Consider the following 19,282-nt stretch of genomic DNA (forward strand, 5'->3'; position numbering starts at 1 on the left):
TTTACGGCGTTATATCATCATGGCAAAAAAGCTGTAAAATTGGATATAACTTTACACAGAAAAGGTTAGTAGGCTAATTTATCACACTAAAATCATGATAGCATGTATATTGACAACGTCTTGTGGCTATACTTTTGAAACAGTGAGTATTTTAACGTTTATTGTAAGTGGCTCACTGTAACCAAGATTTGTGCTTTTATAAAGAAAAGGAGGGATAAGATTAAATTAATTAATTTTGAGGTAATCAACATTATGTCACAAAAGATGTCAATTGAGCTTAACTTGTATTGAACCTGGAATATTCCTATAATAAAGCATTTACATCAAATATGGCGGCTAAATCGATAACGTCATCGACCTCATTGCATCTCGTGATCAAACGTTGTGACGTCATGCTGCAGAATTTGAGAGTGAATAACAGCTTAAATTTCCTTCTGTTTACTGCACAAAGTGATCGTATAGATTCAGAAGACTTGGAAAATAGTGCATGTTCGATGAGTATCGATTACATTTACTATGGTTTTATGGTGTTTTTCTGGTCCCTTTTCAAGCATGACAGACCACAGTCATTTCCCACATGCATTATAGCAAATAAACTCTGTGAAGGCTTTTTTTGAAAAAACTTTTGTGTCAGGAAAGTAAGTCATATGGGTTTGGAGCAAAAATGAGGGTGAGTAAATATTGACAGTATTTTCAGTTTTGTGTGAACTATCCCTTTAATGAAGTCCACAGGAACATGTGTTGACACAAGACAGGGATGTGGTATGCGGAACAGATCGAATGCAGTCATTCTGCTCAGCTGCAGCACGTCATCTTCAAATATGAGCTAGAAGTTCAACCCACTCTTAGATTGACACGTGCGTGTATATGCCCGTGAGCATGCGGGCAACTGTTCGCCAGCAGTGGGCACATGCACCACGTAAGCTGAAACCCAAGCTGCCTCACGTGTTCAGCTCAATCTGTCATGTAAATCATGAGCCAAAACTCTCCATGTCAACAACCCTCTTTTATAGGCCACTGCAACCGTCCCCAGGTCCTCATTTGGGTCACTATTTCAGTTAAGGGAACACATCACCCCAAGATGAAAATTCTGACATAATTACTCACCCTCGTGTTGTTTCAAACCTCTATGAATTTCTTACTTCTGTAGAACACAAAATTAGATTTGTTGACAGAATGCATTCACTTTCTTTGCATTTTTTTTCCAAACAATGGAAGTGAATGGTGACTGAGGCTAATATTCTGTCTAACAGTGTCAACATTCTTCTTGAATGTGGAAAAAAGGTTACCAGCAGTCTTAAAATGTAAAAAATTCAAAAAAATCTCTCAAAGACAAAAATATTATTTTGTGTTCCACGGAAGAATGTAAGTCATACAAGTTTGGAACGACATAAGGGTGAGTAAATCATGACAGAATTTTTTATTTTTGGGTGAACTATTAAAACAACAAGTTGCGACATTGCATGGCACCAGAAGTAACTAAACTCTTAACACACAAGGCTTTTGAGCATGAAAATTTTTCGGACAACAAACCAAGATATCATGTTGGAGGGCTTTTGGTGTTAAGTAAATTATACATCGCAAAAAACAAATAAACTTATTTTTATAATGTTAAAATACAGTAAATTGTCTTCTCACTTTCCTGCAACAATAAAATATGTAGCTTTAAATTAAGTATTACTCATATTAAGCAAAGAGGTCAGAGTGTGATCTTCTATTGGTCACAGATTCGCAGGTCAGAGTTCGCCAAACAGCGAGATGCAATCCAACAGTCAAAGATATGCAGTGCAACTTACATTAAAAAAACTAATGAAAAACAATGCTGACGGACGCAAAAACACATAGGTGTGAACGGCCTTTAACATCTCACATCTTCTTCAAGTTGACTTGTTTGGAACACCGCCCACTCTTGCATTTCTGCATTACCCCCATGTTTCTTTGTTGCTCTTACGTTTAAATAACGTAATGCAATCCTGCCCACTAACAGCCACAACCTAGTTTCATAGAAGGAAAGTTACTATATAACTAAATTTTTTTGTAAACTGAGTTTTACTTCAGATTATGACTTTATATACACATATTTTTCGCTATATTACTCACACTGCTATGTTATGATATGAAACACTTTTAGTGACATAGATGCAACATGAAACAATGTGGTTGCTCCAGAAAATGTGCTTTTCATTTCACATTTCCTTTAAGGTCACTATCGGTTAGTTTTACCTGTTGGTTAAAGGGTAAGGATGTCTGTTTTGTTCACCTCTCATTTGCTTTTAGGGCACTATTGATTAGGTTTAGGTTAAAGTTTTTGGTTAGGGAGGCAAGTTTTACTCTTTAAAACCTCCATCTAACATTCACCTTTAAAATGTAGTCTGATAACGTCAGCTTTTCACTTGCTTTTGGCACCCCCTGCTGGACATTTAACTGGGAAACTGCAGCAAAACATGTAATAAAGCACGCAATTTTGTTGCCATGCTGCCATGGTAACTTAATTTTCATGAGATCAGGCTGAATAGCTGCACAAATATATCTAAACACAGTATAAATATTACAGCAAAATCTCAACCAGAGATAATTACACGGAGAGTTGATGCAATCTCATCTTTACCCCTGCTGATTACTTTATTAAACAGATTCATCGTTTGATTGTGTTACACAGGCAGTTATGGCTGTAAGATAAACAGCTGCCTTGCAGAAACACAGCTGTTGATAAAATAGCAACTACCAATGTGCTGTTTTGTGTTCTAGCGCGAGAGGGGCTTTTCCAGGAGCTATCATGAATATGTGGCCGATTAGCCAAGAATTGAGAACAGATTTTAAAAACAGGCTAATGAACACCGGCTTCTTGAGCTTATATGCATGTAAGACATGTTTTGCAATGCTTAAAGTACAATCAACAGAACTCAGTTCTGAATTTTAATTAAAAACTAGATTGTTCTGATGAAAATGTGAGTGGTGCTTGCCTGTGCAAAATCGCTACCATGATGCTTGGGTGTTGTGGGTGGTTGCTAGGGTTTTGCTAGATGGTTTCTAGGGTGTTGCTAGATGGTTTCTAGGGTGTGTTCTGGACGTTGCTTACTGGACAAGTCAAAAGAGCCCATCCTCAATTTAATTCTCATTTCAATCCCTAGACCTAACGCCTAAAACATCCTTTACGCAAGTACGTATACACAGATTTTTCCGTGGCCGGTAGTGCTGGCAGCGACTGGGGAACGGCCTCCGTGGCCGGGAGCACTGGGAGCGGCAGAGGAAAGGCCTCCGTGGCTGGGAGCGCTGGGAGCGGCAGGGGAACGGCCTCCGTGGCCGGGAGCGCTAGGAGCGGCAGGGGAACGGCCTCCGTGGCCGGGAGCGCTGGCAGCGGCAGGGGAACGGCCTCCGTGGCCGGGAGCGCTGGCAGCGGCAGGGGAACGGCCTCCGTGGCCGGGAGCGCTGGCAGCGGCAGGGGAATGCCCTCCGTGGCTGAGGACGCTGGCAACGACTGGGGAATGGCCTCAGTGGCTGAGGACGCTGGCAACGACTAGGGAATGGCCTCAGTGGCTGTGAGTGCTGGCAGTGACTAGAGAGCAGGGTCCTTTCTCCACCTCCTCTTCCGGATGGTCGGAAGTACTGCTACGGGAATGGACGCGCCTCCTGGCGGTTAGCTGTGGGAATGGTCGCCGCCTCCTCGCGGTTGGCAGCAGCCTCCTCTGCCTCCTGGTGGTCAGGATCAAGCTCGATAAGGGGGGCTGCAGCTGAACCATTCTTCCTTCTCCTCTGCTTCGGAGTCACTGGAGATCTGGGAGTTTGACTGGATGGGGGTGTGCTGGAATGGTCACTATTGGGAGGCTTCCCAGTGTCAGGCGTGATCCAATTAACCCTATGGGACAGGTACACTGGCGGCCAAAATTTGGAATAATGTACAGAGTTTGCTGTTTCGGAAGGAAATTGGTACTTTAATTCACCAAAGTGGCATTCAACTGATCACAAAATATAGTTAGGACATTACTGATGTAAAAAACAGCACCATCACTATTTGAAAAAAGTCATTTTTGATCAAATCTAGAAAGGCCCCATTTCCAGTAGCCATCACTCCAACACCTTATCCTTGAGTAATCATGCTAAATTGCTAATTTGGTACCAGAAAATCACTTGCCATTATATCAAACACAGTTGAAAGCTATTTGGTTCATTAAATGAAGCTTAACATTGTCTTTGTGTTTGTTTTTGAGTTGCCACTGTATGCAATAGACTGGCATGTTTTAAGGTCAATATTAAGTAAAAATGGCAAAAAAGACACAGCTTTCTCTAGAAACTCGTCAGTCAATCATTGTTTTGAGGAATGAAGGCTATACAATGCTTGAAATTGCCAACAAAACTGAAGATTTCATACAAAGGTGTACACTACAGTCTTCAAAGACAAATGACAACTGGCTCTAACAAGGACAGAAAGAGATGTGGTAGGCCAATTGTACAACTAAACAAGAGGATAAGTACATCAGAGTTCTCAGCTGACAGCTTCATTGAATTCTACCCGCTCAACACCAGTTTCATGTACAACAGTAAAGAGAAGACTCAGGGGTGCAGGCCTTATGGGATGAATTGCAAAGAAAAGCCACTTTTGAAACAGAAAAACAAAAAGAAAATGCTAGAGTGGGCAAAGAAACACAGACATTGAACAACATAATTGGAAAAGAGAGTTATGGATCTTAACCCCATTGAGCTTTTGTGGGATCAGCTAGACTGTAAGGTGCGTGAGAAGTACCCAACAAGACAGCCACATCTATGGCAAGTGCTACAGGGAGCGTGGGGTGAAATGTCACCTGAGTATCTGGACAAACTGACAGTTAGAATGCCAAGGATCTGCAAAGCTGTCATTGCTGCACATGGAGGATTTTTTGATGAGAACCCTTTGATGTAGTTCAAGGGAGAGGGAAACACAGACACAAACACCAACACAAGACAGACAGACAGGAGGGACTGCCCAGCCCAGACTGTGACACTGCTTATTTTGGTGAGGCAAATGGCTTATTTTGAGCTTGATTCTCCAGACCAGGTCGTTTGTTTCTCTTGCGAGATCTGACAACATTACATCTGGTATTTCATCCACACCTTAGCACAGAGACTGTCATTTTAAAAAGAAAGTTATTAACCGTTCTTTTATTTTGTTCTAACCGGTTACCAGTTGGAAAGGAGCTCTGCGGAACTTCTGAACTGGAACAAAAAAATACAGTTTTTGCTTAGAACGAACCGAAAAGAAAAACAATGTTTTTTCCTCTTCACACAAATCACGAATAAAACAACAGACAAATTGTGCTCCAGCTAGAAGACTCAACTCACAACTGTTGCTAAGCTAACAACATGATACATAGTACACACAAATATTGGATAAAATCATGATTGAATGAATTATAAGTATATTTCCAGAATAAAGGACTTTCCTTCTGCATCTTGGATGTATTTTTTAACTGAGCTGTCTAACTTTAGGAACAGCCTTCGAGTCAGTAGCGCACCACTGATGCCTTAATATGAATCTGCCTCCACTTACAGCTCACTAGGTTTTGTAACCGAGTAAATATCTTTACACTTTAATAGACCATTCACACAGGCATCTTGCTCTATTAAAGTGCTCAATCTTTCTCCCCAATATCATCTCAGAGGGTGCCAACTAAAATTTCTACAGATTATCCTTTCATGACAGAGATTGAAAGAGCAGAGGTGCACAAATTACGTGAGTGTTGGCGATGATGACTTGTTATTGTTCGGGCTTGTTTAGAGATATGTTTGAGAAACTATGGAGCAGAGGAGCTAAACTGCAGCTGTCGAAATCTCTCACACTGGGTTAATGGCTTAGGGATGGGGAGAGAACATGGATATCATTAAAAAGCTTTCCCCTTTCGTAATGATCCTCTCACCATACCTGCCATGCACCCAGAGGAAAAGAGATTCCTTGTCTTTCGAATTCTGTTTGGTACCAATGAAATCATGATATCTGAAAGAGGAATTCATCAAAGAGAAACATTCATCAAGTTTTACCTGTCCGGATTTGACAAAGGGACTATATATATAAGCAAAACCCCAATTATGGGAAATAAGACCAGGAGTAGCAATAAGATGTTGGAGTATCTTCTATCTTTTTCGGAGAAATGACAGGTGCCTCTAGGGTAGGATCTTTTACTGGAAAGTGTCAGTCAGTACATTTACATACACTTTAAAAGTTCAATTTCAATAGGACGAAAATAACAATTTGTACCGATAGTCTGTTGCGATCATAACTCAGCTTCATTCAGCATGTATACAATTCAATCGTATCACAATTGGCCTATGCGTTGTTCACATGCTACGAAAGACAGAGGTGACGCACAATGTGAATTTAATCGGACATATTTGACATCCTTCCTTCAAATATTTGCATTTACACATTGTTTTTACAATGTAAGACAACATGCTGTAGCTTGATTATACTGTAACTGTTCAAGTGAATGTACTGACTACGAGTGAATAACTGCACCATTCTTTATTCCATATAACTGCCCATGTACAACACTTTGGTATACACTTGTTGTTTTTAAGTGTGCTCTGTAAATAAATTGAATTGACTTTATAGTCATTGTCGGTTTAAAGGAATTCCCAGATTTCTGCATTTTATTTTCAGTCAATAACAGCTTAAAGTTTAAGTGTGTCGAAGGAATCTCAAAAATTATGACCCGAGGAGGAGGAGGAGGAGGAGGAGAAGGGCCCCTACTCACAGCCACTGAGGCCGTTTCCCGAACACTCCCTCCATTTGCCATTGGTCGGCCAATAAAGATAGTCCTGCCCCAAACTCATGCCATTGGTTGAGCCATTGTGTCAGGCTGGTCAGGATGCTCAATGAAACAGATCCATGCTTTGAAAGCACCACAAAGTCACAGTGTTTACACTTTTCTGGGTAACGGCCACTGGCCACCATACTGTACCGTATATGCTTATTTGTATGGAAAAGTACACCGTGAATATTCTGCAAAATGTCTCCTTTTGTGTACCATAGGTAAAAGAAAGTCATACAGGTTTGGAATGACATGAGGGTGACTAAAGCTCAGAGTTTTTAAAGCTCTGATGTCAGCTGTTGTTGGAGGAGTGTCATAATGTGGGACAGATGGACAGACGCAAGACTCTTACCAGGCTTGGGACTTCCTCCTGGGCACGTTCTGTCTGCTCCACTTGGAGTGAGGGGTCAGGTGATAGATCAGCTGCCTGCAGATCTTCTCAGAGGACTTGAGAGCATCAGACTCCTGCAAAGCCAGCATGAGGAGAAGAGGCTATTTGAATTGAATGGCTATTTCGAGAGACAGGTGGCCCAATAAAGCTCTGATCAGAGGGATTATGGTCACTCACAGGGAAACCCAATGGAACTTGTTTACCAAGCCTATTGCTATAAAAAGAGTTCAATAATAAAAAGGTAAACATTTTTATAGTTTGAGAGGTGTGTTTTCAATAAGCAATAAGCCACAAGAGCCTGTGTGTTACAGTGATTTTACTGTTTTAGGGGTGTTGTTAGGCTTGACACAAAATGAAGTGCCTAAAACCAGTTTGGTAAAAATCACTGTAATCCACATCATATTGTTGGACATGATAAAAGACACCAATATTCAATAATAATTGAAATCTCTTATTAATAATAATCTCAATAAACAATGTTTGACCAAGTAATAGGGCGAATCTCATGAAAGTGAGTCTAGGTCATATTTCACCCCAAAATAAAAAATAAATACAAATTAAAGCCTATTTTAGGAACATTAATACTTCTGAATTGTGACATAATTTTCATGACACAAAAATAAATAAATAAAGAAATCTGAAATGTAAAAAAATAATCTCACTTACTGTAATGTGAAAAAAAAAAACAATGACATATTTTATCTTTAAATTATTTATAATTTAAATATTTAATTTATTAATTTAATTTATCTATTATTTAATGTAAAGTATTTATCATGGTAGTACTTGTTGTTCTGAATTTAATTTATGCTAATAATAAAAAAATACATTGTATTACAGTAAAGATATTCTAATAGAAATCATCAGTGATGATATCGAGAACTATAAAAAAATTAATTAAAAAAAAAGCAAAAAGTCTGGATGTCACCTGTCACAAATAATGCAAAAAATATAATAAACAGTAAATATAATAAATAATTTATGTTTAATTTATGTATTTAAATTATAAATACTATATATATATATATATATATATATATATATATATATATATATATATATATATATATATGCCTATATATTTTTTTTTTTTTTTATTTTCTTTTTTTTTTCCCCAACATTTCAAATTTACTTTACTTTCAATTACATTAATTTAATTTCAGGGTACAATGTGACCAGGCCATGTTTTTGTAAGAGTAAACTATAATAAATTAACCCAAATGTAGGTGATATAGATATATATATATATACATATATATACATTGAGCATAAATATAAAATTTAATTGACTGATGTATACACTTGTATATATTGGCTAATTTACAACGGCTTTGAAAGAGTCTCATCCAATCAGATTTCAGAGCCAGAGCCATCTGTTATAAAGAACGCAACAACATTTTACAGAACTTACTTATGTGTTTGTATAGCGGTAATGGCACTCTACAGTATTCTCCAAAGCTCAATGTCATGTATATCAAATTTCATGACAATAAAAAGCAGCTAAGAGTGCTTTACAGAGCAGCACTCTTCCTTAACGTGTATCTACCCTGAAAAGATGAGAGTTATTTAAAATGGTCTTAGTTCATGCCTTTTTAACTACTGGGTTAGAGGTTGGTTTAATATGATCTCAAGGCCTCTCTACAATGCCTCCATCTATTTCTGCATCAAAACAGGCTTTGGCTCGACTCTCCCTCTTTAAACGGATTGGCCGGAGCAGAGCTGAGTAAATCTAATCAGCGGCACAACAACGACTAGACCAAAACAGCAATGCACAAAGAGTAGACTGGAGTGTTTAAAGGAAAATTCTGCAATCATTAATTCCCCCTCATGTTGTTTTCAACCGGTATTACCTTTTTTCTTCCGTGTAAAAAAAGAGAAAATTTGAACAATTGTTATGAAGGTTTTCATTAAACAACGACTTCAATTGTGGTCTGTACTTCACATAAAGCTGTTGTATGGCTACAAAAGACAGTCTATTGCACTATTCATAGTCATATAGACTACTTTTATGAGACTTTTAATGTGCTGGCTCACAGTCTCTCCATTGAAATCACAGGAAATAAACATTGTTACGTAACCAGTTTCCTTGAGAATGTTGCTTGGTAGCCTCCTGATGACTATTAGGTCAAAACGAATAAGTTTGTTTTATCTCTGTCGTATATTAACTCACTCACTGGGAGCAGTAAGTGACAGCGATTATTGGACTACGGTTATTGAACTCCTTTAATAAAGATGGCGTCCAGTCAATGACGTACGCTCCAGAGTGAGTTTTATTGTCAAAAAGATTGACCTTAATGTTCAATTTCTGATAGAAAGTAAAGACGTCAGCAATAGTTCAATACACAACTGGGGAAACTAAATCTATTCACTACCAACAAACAAAAGCTCATTAAAATGCCTTTCCATATTTCCCATGATTCCCATCACAAATAACTGCTTTGATTGAGAAACTCCCTTCAGTTGACTCTTGGGACTCCAACCTTAATTATATGGCAGTATATTGGGACTGACACTGTGTAATATGTACAATAACAAAGTCAATCAAACAACTCTACCATCATATAAGGGGTATTTTTTCTCACTTTCTGTGGCATTTTTGCCCCAAACACATTTTAAAGTTTATTTCTTTGAAGAGCATGGTGGCTTTTCTGGGTTCCAACTGGGTGGGGATTATTCTAGCTGGATGTTTTTGGCAAGGGAGGAAAGAACCAGGGACCTTTAGGGAAATCGAGAGCCCTCTTTAAATCTTGCCTGACTGAGCACCCTCATTCTTGTCCTCTGAGTTTAACTCCTGCTTCTGCTATTGAAAAGGAGGCTAACTAGCATTCTGAGAGCCATCTGCAAGAACTTGACTTAGAACAAGTGGAAATTTCACCACAGCATATTTATCTTCCACTGTGGTGCGACTGCATGAGCGTTGCATCAGCAGCGTGGGAGACCTGGGCTCGGATCCCCTGTTGAAACCTGGAAGTAATCGTGTTCACATAATCATTGACAAACGTGATTCGGAGGTTGAATTTTTCCCTGTAACGTTACATTTTTATTCCACTAATGGTTAGGTTTAGGTGTAAGTTTTGGGTTGGGGGTACAATTTAAAAATATGCATTCCTGGGGGCCTGGGTAGCTCAGCGAGTAAAGATGTTGACTACCACCCCTGGAGTCGCGAGCTTGAATCCAGGGCGTGCTAAGTGGCTCCAGCCAGGTCTCCTAAGCAACCAAATTGGCCCAGTTGCTAGGGAGGGTAGAGTCACTTGGGATAACCTCCTCGTGGTTGCTATAATGTGGTTCGCTCTCGGTGGGGCGCGTGGTGAGTTGTGCGTGGATGCCGCGGAGAATGGCGTGAAGCCTCCACATGCGCTATGTCTCCGCAGTAACGCGCTCAACAAGCCATGTGATAAGATGCGCAGACTGACGGTCTCAGACGCGGAGGCAACTGAGATTCGTCCTCTGCCACCCAGATTGAGGTGAGTCACTATGCCACAACAAGGACTTAGAGCATATTGTGAATTGGGCATTCCAAATTGGGGAGAATTGGGGAGAGAGAAAAAAAAATATATGCATTCCTCTTCACTGTATTACAGCCTGTACAGCTGAAAATACATACAGGCATGTAATTATCTTTTAAAAAGTTTCACAGCCTAAAACGGCACACTTTTTTAGTATAAAACCTACAGAAGAAAGGAGATATAAGACAGAACATATAGGGTCATTCAACAAAATGGGTGCCGTTTACGTCATTTAACTGACTGACAAGCTGTTCTGCTGGATACTTGTTTACATAAAAACGTATCAAATGTTCAAATTGCGATTCAAACAAAGTCTCAGACGAAAAGGACAAGCTTGGCCCCTTCAAGTGTTTCTATTATTGGAAAGTTCTCCTCTTTGGCCTTTCTGTCCAATTAAGTCCAAACAGAACAGTGGAATTTCAGCATGGAATGAAAACATCACTGATGGCTCTCTTGAGCAAAATAAAGGTCAATGCCATGCCATCTTTCTGTACTTCTCATGCTTTGCAAACTAATTTAGGACAAGGCTGAAGAGCGAGTCCTCTAACTCCAGTCCCGGCCGTGGAATGACAGCTGCCCATGGTTTTAGAGAGGCAGTGGGGCTGTAAAATCATCCACCAAGCCTCTTACCACCAGCTAAAAATAAACGCTCTACATATCTGGAGACTTGGTAATGAGCGTGTGCACAGGTTTTGGCTGAAGTTCTCATTGGGATCCAGAGTTAATGTTGACAGCTGTGGGCTGATATCAAGTCAAACTCTTGAGTTTGACTCCCTGAACCTTCAACTACCCATATAGGTTTGTGTTTACAATCATCTTTGCTTATTAGTGGTGGTGTCTTACCCGCTTTGGGCACTGCATGTCTCGAGCCAAATTGAGCAGAAGCTCATGGGAGATTGGATCCACTAGGTTGAGGAAGGCAGCATTCTTGTAGAGGATGTCATTAAGAGATGTGCCCTCAAGACCCAAGTCCTGTTGAGAAAGAAACAGAGGGATTGTTAAAGGGGTAGTTCACCAAAAAATGTATTTACTCAACCTGTTGTTCCAAACCTTTCATGACTTCTCAAATTTGATATTTTAAAGAACATCACAGGTCCAAAATGACAAAACAAAAACAAAATAAAAGTATCATAAAAGTGGTCCATACGTCTTATGTTCTATATTCTAAGTCTTCTGAAGACTTTCGACAGCTTCTTGCAGATGTCAATAGTTTCAGTGAATAACGACTTAAATTTCAGTTGGTTTCTCACACAAAGTTATTGTATGGATTAAGAAGACTTGGAATATAGAGCACAAGTCATCTGAACCACTTTTATGATACTTTTATGGACTTTTATTGTCATTTTGGACCTTGCAGAACCAGTCTTTATTCACTTTCTTTGTATGGAAAAGAGCTGCCATGATATTAAAAAAAAAAATACCTTTTGTGTTCTATGGAAGAAAGAAAGTCATAAAAATTCGGAATGGCATGAGGGTGAGAAGTAAATTGGATACAGAATTTTTATTTGTGCATGAACTATTTCATTAAGCATGTAGGATTACAAATTCAAGTAGAGCCTTTAAAGGTCACAGATAAACCTTGATATTCAACAACTTAATCCTCTCATCCTAAAACTCCAATCGTGAGATTACTCTATGGTGGTCCTGAATTTGACATAAATCCATAGAGATAAAGTAATCTTTCCATCATGTTTACTTCTAGTGCTTCAGAAAAAAATTCTAATTCTAATGAGCAGCCGAGCGGTTTTATACAATTTATTGCTGGACTAGAGTTGCTAACCTTTAAGTCCAGCTTCTTTACATAAGGCTTTCTCTGCCGTATGAGCAGACACAATGACAGCTTATTAGCCGGGCTTATTGGAGACGGCTAAAGTGTTTTCCTCCACAGACCAGCCAAGGCAAGCAAGTCTGATACAACTGGAGGGGGGGGTGGACTAAGATAAGAGAATCAAGAAAAATTCCCTGAGGACAATGTTTCTTGTATAATCTACTGGCAAGCACTATATGTCGTGACTAAGCAAATGTACAGAGGAGAATGGGGAGAGAGAAACACGTTTAATGTCTTGGGGCAAATGTCACTGCAAATGTGAGGAACGTATTGCCTCAATACATAATGTACATATATCTGTGCTGCACAAAACACAAGACCTGAGTGACTTATTTGAATTCAACATGTAATATGGAATGTCAAACATCTCAATTGGCTTGGGGCTGAGTTGATATTGAAATGCTTGAATTCAAAAGTTTTGCTTATTTAAAAACAAGAGGCGAGTTGCTAAAAAGCTTTTACATACACAAAATGTTTGCATGAAATGATTGTACAACTTATTCTGTACACTGTAGTTTCTGCCCTATTTTGTTAAACTATTAGATAGATTTTTAATTAAAGGAATATTCTGGGTTCGATACAAGTTAAGATCAGTTGAAAGCATTTGTAGAATAATGTTGATTACCACAAAAATGTATTTTGACTTGTTCCTCCTTTTCTTTAAATAAGGAGAACATTTCAGGTTACAGGCATTACTGGAAGTCAATGGGGCCAATCGATCCAAAATTCATGGCGATCCAGTCCGTGATACGACCTTGCAAAAGGGTTCAAATCCCGGACGAGCCCCCATTTGTCACAGCATTAAAAAGAAAAGTAATTACATAAAATGAATTTTAACTGAATAGAACGATAACCAAAACAACACAGGCCTGAATCGGGCAGAGAAGCCTTGAAGACTGGGAGAAAGTCGGTTTTAAAACTACATGCCACCCTCAGCACAGGTGAATCTTGTCAAAACTATTGATGCAGTGCTCATCAACTCTGCAAAACAAAACAAAACTACAATCCAAAGAGGGGATAGTAACAGTACTCTGACTACAGTATTTAAACACTTATAACTCCCATATATGGTATGTAGACATATTACAAATACATAGGGCCTAATTATATTATTTATGAATAAATTGTAATTGTATATTCAACCCACTTTGGCCATTTGGATAGGAGCATTTTAAACACAGGGGGAAAAAAACCCTGACAAGGCAACAAAAACAGCTTCCACCACCCTGTGAGTCAATCCACAGAAATTGATGCAGAAACTGGCAGGAAGATGAGAGTTGTGCTGATTCCAGGGAAGTGGAAACCTCCCTTCAGTGTTTCCCATTCCTTTGGGTTTTAGTCTGATATATTGCACAATATTTTTGCTCAGGGATTCCCTGACATCTGGCAACTCCTCCAGGCTCTCCATTTGCAGTCTTAAACTCATCAAACTCTAGAAGATACGGCAAAGTGGAGTCACATTTGGGATTATAAAGATAAAACTGCTATCAACAAGACAAAATTATAAGCTCACTGTTGTTACATAACCAACCATACACTGCATAAAATCATTTTTGTCTTGTCTTTCAGTATATCTAAACACCTTTAAAACAAGATGATATTACGATATAGGCAAATTGTTTCCTCTTAAATTTAAGCATAAACTTCACAAAATTTTGTTTTTGCTTAAAAAAGAACACAGTTTTCCAATGGAGTAAGAAAAACAAATGAGCTTAAAGATATATTCTTTGAAAACAGTTGTCTTATAATAATCTAATTATCTTAAATTTTCCTTTTCAAGTAAATTAAGCTCGTTTTTACAGATATTTAGACTTTATTACTGGAAAACAAGACAAAAATACTGATTAAGAAATTATTTTTGCAGTGTTAAATCTCTGGCATTGAAATCCTCTGCATATGCTCAGTGGAGCATGTAAGCGGAGTTGTTTGCTGTATTTGCTCAATGAGAGTCAATGGCGAAAAATGAATTGCACTCATTAGTTCACAGGAATCTACAGCACAGATAAGCCATGATGTTTTGTTCTGTCTTTCTCCTCTCTCTTTCTCTCTCTCTCTCTCTCTCTGGGGCAAAAGAAGGCATCCTGCGCCATCATTTTGACCCCCAGTTGATTAACATTCAATCCATTTCACCCTGAACAGAAAAGCTGCTTTGCGATTCACAGAAATTCATCGCTTTCTGCAACCTGTGTCCTTATAAGGAGAGATTTGCCTGTTGTGACCCTTCTCTTCTCCAGCAGGGTGTTAAGAGCTTCCAGTGGTTGAGAAGGCTCCATGTTTGGAAATATTCTCGAGTGGCTGGGCATCCATTTGACAAAGTGCCATATCCAGACAGAGCTGAGAATGACGACTGAAAATACACTAACTCGTGACTGTATCTGTGCATGTCTTCTTAAGCACAGATTCTGAAACTATTTTTTAATACAACTATTTCTGAAAATTCAATAGAGCACTATGTCTCCATAACATTTCTACAAAAGTAGATTTTTAGTGGTGTTTGCTAAGGCAAGCATCACTATTGTTATTGCTCAGAGTAGACTCAGGGATTTGACCAAATTCTTTACTCTACTTATCAAACTTTGATGTGTAAGTCATCCTGTGGACATAAATGGTATCTCAAATCATGTGAATTGTTGAGGACAGGAATGCTATTACTTTTCACAGCAATTGTAATAATTCTCATCTGGTGGACAATGAAACAGGCAAAAAAATAAATAAATAAAACACCAGACTTACACGGAATGAGGGTCCCAAGCTTATCAAGGGACCATAAAGACTCTTTTAAAAGAATAATCCGGTTCAATACAAGTTAAGATCACTTGACAGCATTTGTGGCATAATGTTGATTACCACAAAAAATTATTTTGACTCGTCCCTCCTTTTCTAAAATAAAAAATAAAATAAAATAATATATATATATATATATATATATATATATATATATATATATATATATATATATATATATATATATATATATAAATAAAATCAATATTACAGTGAGGCTGTTACAATGGAAGTGAATGGGGTCTTAATTTTTTTATTAAAATATAATTTTGGATTTAAAGGCAGAAATGTGAAGTTTATAATTTAATAAAAGCACTTACATTAATTCTTCTGTTAAATCTTGTGTATTATTTGAGCTGTAAAGTTGTTAAAATCATCACTTTTAAGTTTAAGGGTTAACAGCGTTAAGTTATCATGGCCACAATGTTGCAAAATTGGACATAACTTTATGCAGAAAAGGTTAGTAAGTGATTTTATTACACTGATGAAATCATGTTGACACGCTTATTATTTATATTTTGTGGCTATACTTTTGAAACAGTGAGTATTTTAACGTTCAAAAATTGGCCCCATTCACTTCCAATGTAAGTGCCTCACTATTACCCAGATTTTTGCATTTTGTAGAGAAAAGAAGGGACAAGTCAAAATTATTATTATTATTTTTTTGTAGTAATCAACATTACGCCACAAATGCTGTTAATTGAGCTAAACTTTATTGAATATTCCTTTAAGCAACCATCTAGCAACCATCCAAAACACTCTAGCAACCACCTAGATCACCCAAGCAACCGACCAATAATGCAATAAAAACCACTCTGAACACCTTAGCAACAGTATGTGCCCTGGAGCACTCATTTCTTAAAATAAAAAGGTAAAAATCTGTTTTTATGTACTGTATTTGAGTTGTCAGATCTCTCATTCCATTGTGTTCTAATTATTTTTTTTCTTTCCCATATAGATGTCCAGGATTTCTACTCAAGCTTCTCTGTCTCATCCATATTTCCTCTAGATGTTGAATGAGCTAGAAAACATCATGTTATAATTACTTACATTGCTTAAAAAATACAAAATAACTTTTTCTCAGCATCTTTTTTTCCCTCTGTCCTTGCTAAACACACACACACACACACACACACACAAACCCCCAGCTTAAACCAGCCCAAAGTGGTTTGCTGGTCTTGGCTGATTTAGGCTGGTCAAATTGGTTGGTCTAGCAGGTTGGCCAGCCACCTCAAAGGTGTCCAAAACCCCTCTAAAACCAGCAAACAGACCAGGAAACTAGCTTAGGTTGGTTTGAACTTTTTTTTTGTTCCCCATCAGGGGTTATAAGGTAGAATTTGCACCATGGTGAAGGACAAAAGAGGGTAACTGATGGACCATCTTCATCGAGTTACATAACTTGAGACATTCTTGTGATTTGAGATACCCCTTAAAAGGCTCATCAATAAACAGAAGTCAATGGCACAAAATCCTCCATAAAGTCGATAAGTGGTGATTCTATCGTAAACACTTCAGACTTGAACTATGATGCTCCTGTTAGCATAAGCTAGATCAAGTCTGGTGCACCACTGGCCTTGGCCTACACTGATCTGGTTTACCATCAGAATGAAATGATGGACTTAAAGGGAGAGTCACCCAATTTACTCACCCTCATGACATCCCAGATGTGTATGACTTTCTCTCCTTTGCTGAACATAAAGATTTTTAGAAGAATATCTCAGCTCTGTTGGTCTATACAATGCAAGTGAATGGGTACCAACATTTTGAAACTCCAAAAGCACATAAAGGCAGCATAAAAGTAATCCAAAAGACTCCAGTGGTTAAATCAATATCTTCAGAAGCAATGTGATAAGTGTGTGTGAGAAACAGATCAATATTTATTTACTATAAATATCCACTTTCACATTCTTCTTCTTTTGTTTTTGGCAATTCACATTCTTCGTGCGTATCGCCACCTACTGGGCAGGGTAAATAAAGGACTTAAATACTGATCTGTCTCTCACCCACATCTATCATATCGCTTCAGAAGATTTAAATTTAACCAGACGTATGGATTACTTTTATGCTGCCTTTATGTGCTGTTGGAACTTCAAAAGTTTGGAACCAATTCACTTGCATTGTGAGGACCTACAGAGCTGAAATATTCTTCTAAAAATCTTTGTTTGTTGTTAGCAGAAGAAAAAAAAGCATACGCGGATGGCACAAGGGTGAGTAAAAGATGAGAGAATTTTTAATTTTGGGTGAACTATCTTTATTTTTGAGGGCAGTGCCAATCATACAACTTACACCTTCAGACCTCAGAGTCCACTGCAGTTCTTAACAGCTAACTCATCTATCATGAGAATATAAATCATGATCAAGACACTACACATTCCAAGTAATACAAGAACACACAGTATCATGCTGTTTAAAATGGGCAATACTGTATACTGTAGCTCTTTACTTTAAATAGTTTTTGACATTCTGTGCATCAAACATTTTAACAATTTAATTCTATATAAAATGTTTGCAGGACTGTTTTCCTTAAATAAGGTGTTTGAACTATTTTTCTCATGTATTCTGGAAATCTCCAGATTTTGGAGTTCATCTTATTTGACATTTACATTAAAAGCAAATCAGAATCAGGGCCATTCATGAACCACATCTGTACACCAAAATTTAGTGGGACCACGATGCTTTTGGGTCTTTTTAAAAGTCCGAGACAATATCTGTCAGCTCCACTGTACCGTGCAAAACCAGTGCTAGACTACAAAGATCCTAATGAGTTGTTTTCTCCATCATGGTCATACATACTAATCTAAAGTGATGTGTAGATAATGTAACATTTGAAAACATAAGACATATGACAATTTGACAACATATAGCCTATTGAATTAATTTAACACAGTGGAAAAAATTGTACTGCTACAAAAAAATCATAGCTTTATGGAGTTTCATGTTTTACTGTATCAACCTTGTCTCTGATGTTTCGAGAAATAAAGAAATAACAAATGAGACAATTACTGACATGCAGTAAGAGTACAGAGCTATAAAACCAACGTGGATAGCATAGGTCAGATTAATTGACTGAAATCTTTGACTTTTGATCATAGACTTTCATATTAAGGTAAATCTGAACACAGTTTGTGACTAGATCTCTCTATAGAGAGGATACATGTGAGATTACTTGGGTCTTTTTCTCAGGAGTCAGATCTGAAAAGCAGGAGGCTTGAAAGTATCTATTTGCACTTTTTTCAATCTGACTGCTATCTAGGAGAAACAATTCAGATACTAAAGATGCATCTTTTATAACATGTGATTTTTCTGTCTTTTATGGGAAGAGGTCTTATCTATTTGTTGGAACAACCTGTAGCCAAGAGTTCAGAAACTATTATGAATCTATGGTAAAATGTAAGTACTAAGCAGCATAATAATGACACAATCTGGCATAATTATACTTCTGATGTTGTACCTTTCTAAGCAGTTTTAACACGTCGATGGCTTGTTCCACCCTCTGTTCCTTTAGCAGGGATTGAATCTCCCGAACCCAAGCCACTCTTCGGACATATGGGCTTGGACTGGATTTGCGCAGCATCCCGGGCAGCTTGTCCGACTTGAGCATCAGAGAACTGAACAGAAACTCTCCTCTTCTTCCTCTTCTCCCACTCCTCTCCGCCGCATCCCCGGAGCTCTCGTGATGGTGGCGTCCTCCTCTCCGAAAGAAAGTCGCTTGGCTGTCCAAACTACTCTGCCTGGTCAACTTAGATCCCATGTCTCAACTTTTCTATTTCTATCTCAGTATCAAGCTTAACAATGGAACACTGTTTCATAAAGCATGAGTAAAGTACTGCTCATCAACGCGATTGTTTACAAAGTGCATGACCATAAGTGCACCTCGTCGTGTTTAGCCACTTCAATTTCCTATATAGCTCCCCTTTAATATGCAGCGCGAGAAATTATTTAAATGTCACTTTCTCCGTGTTTCTCTGTCTCCTGCAAGCTTCGCTGTATG

The 19,282-nt window shown here is 38.2% G+C and overlaps 1 protein-coding gene across 1 annotated transcript in view; it reads right to left on the reverse strand.

The window, feature by feature from the left end:
* Window positions 1-19,282, reverse strand: part of LOC127432987 (leucine-rich repeat-containing protein 75B-like) — a 30,662-nt gene extending 11,380 nt beyond the window's left edge. The window contains exons 1-3 of the mRNA XM_051684555.1: window positions 18,743-19,282; window positions 11,523-11,651; window positions 7,135-7,247 (exon numbers count right to left, since the gene is read on the reverse strand). Of these exons, the coding sequence (XP_051540515.1) occupies window positions 7,135-7,247; window positions 11,523-11,651; window positions 18,743-19,042 (542 nt within the window). The 5' untranslated portion in view covers window positions 19,043-19,282. The remainder of the gene's footprint in view (window positions 1-7,134; window positions 7,248-11,522; window positions 11,652-18,742) is intronic.

The sequence above is a fragment of the Myxocyprinus asiaticus genome, chromosome 42 (genome assembly GCF_019703515.2).
Source record: "Myxocyprinus asiaticus isolate MX2 ecotype Aquarium Trade chromosome 42, UBuf_Myxa_2, whole genome shotgun sequence".
Taxonomy (NCBI): domain Eukaryota; kingdom Metazoa; phylum Chordata; class Actinopteri; order Cypriniformes; family Catostomidae; genus Myxocyprinus; species Myxocyprinus asiaticus.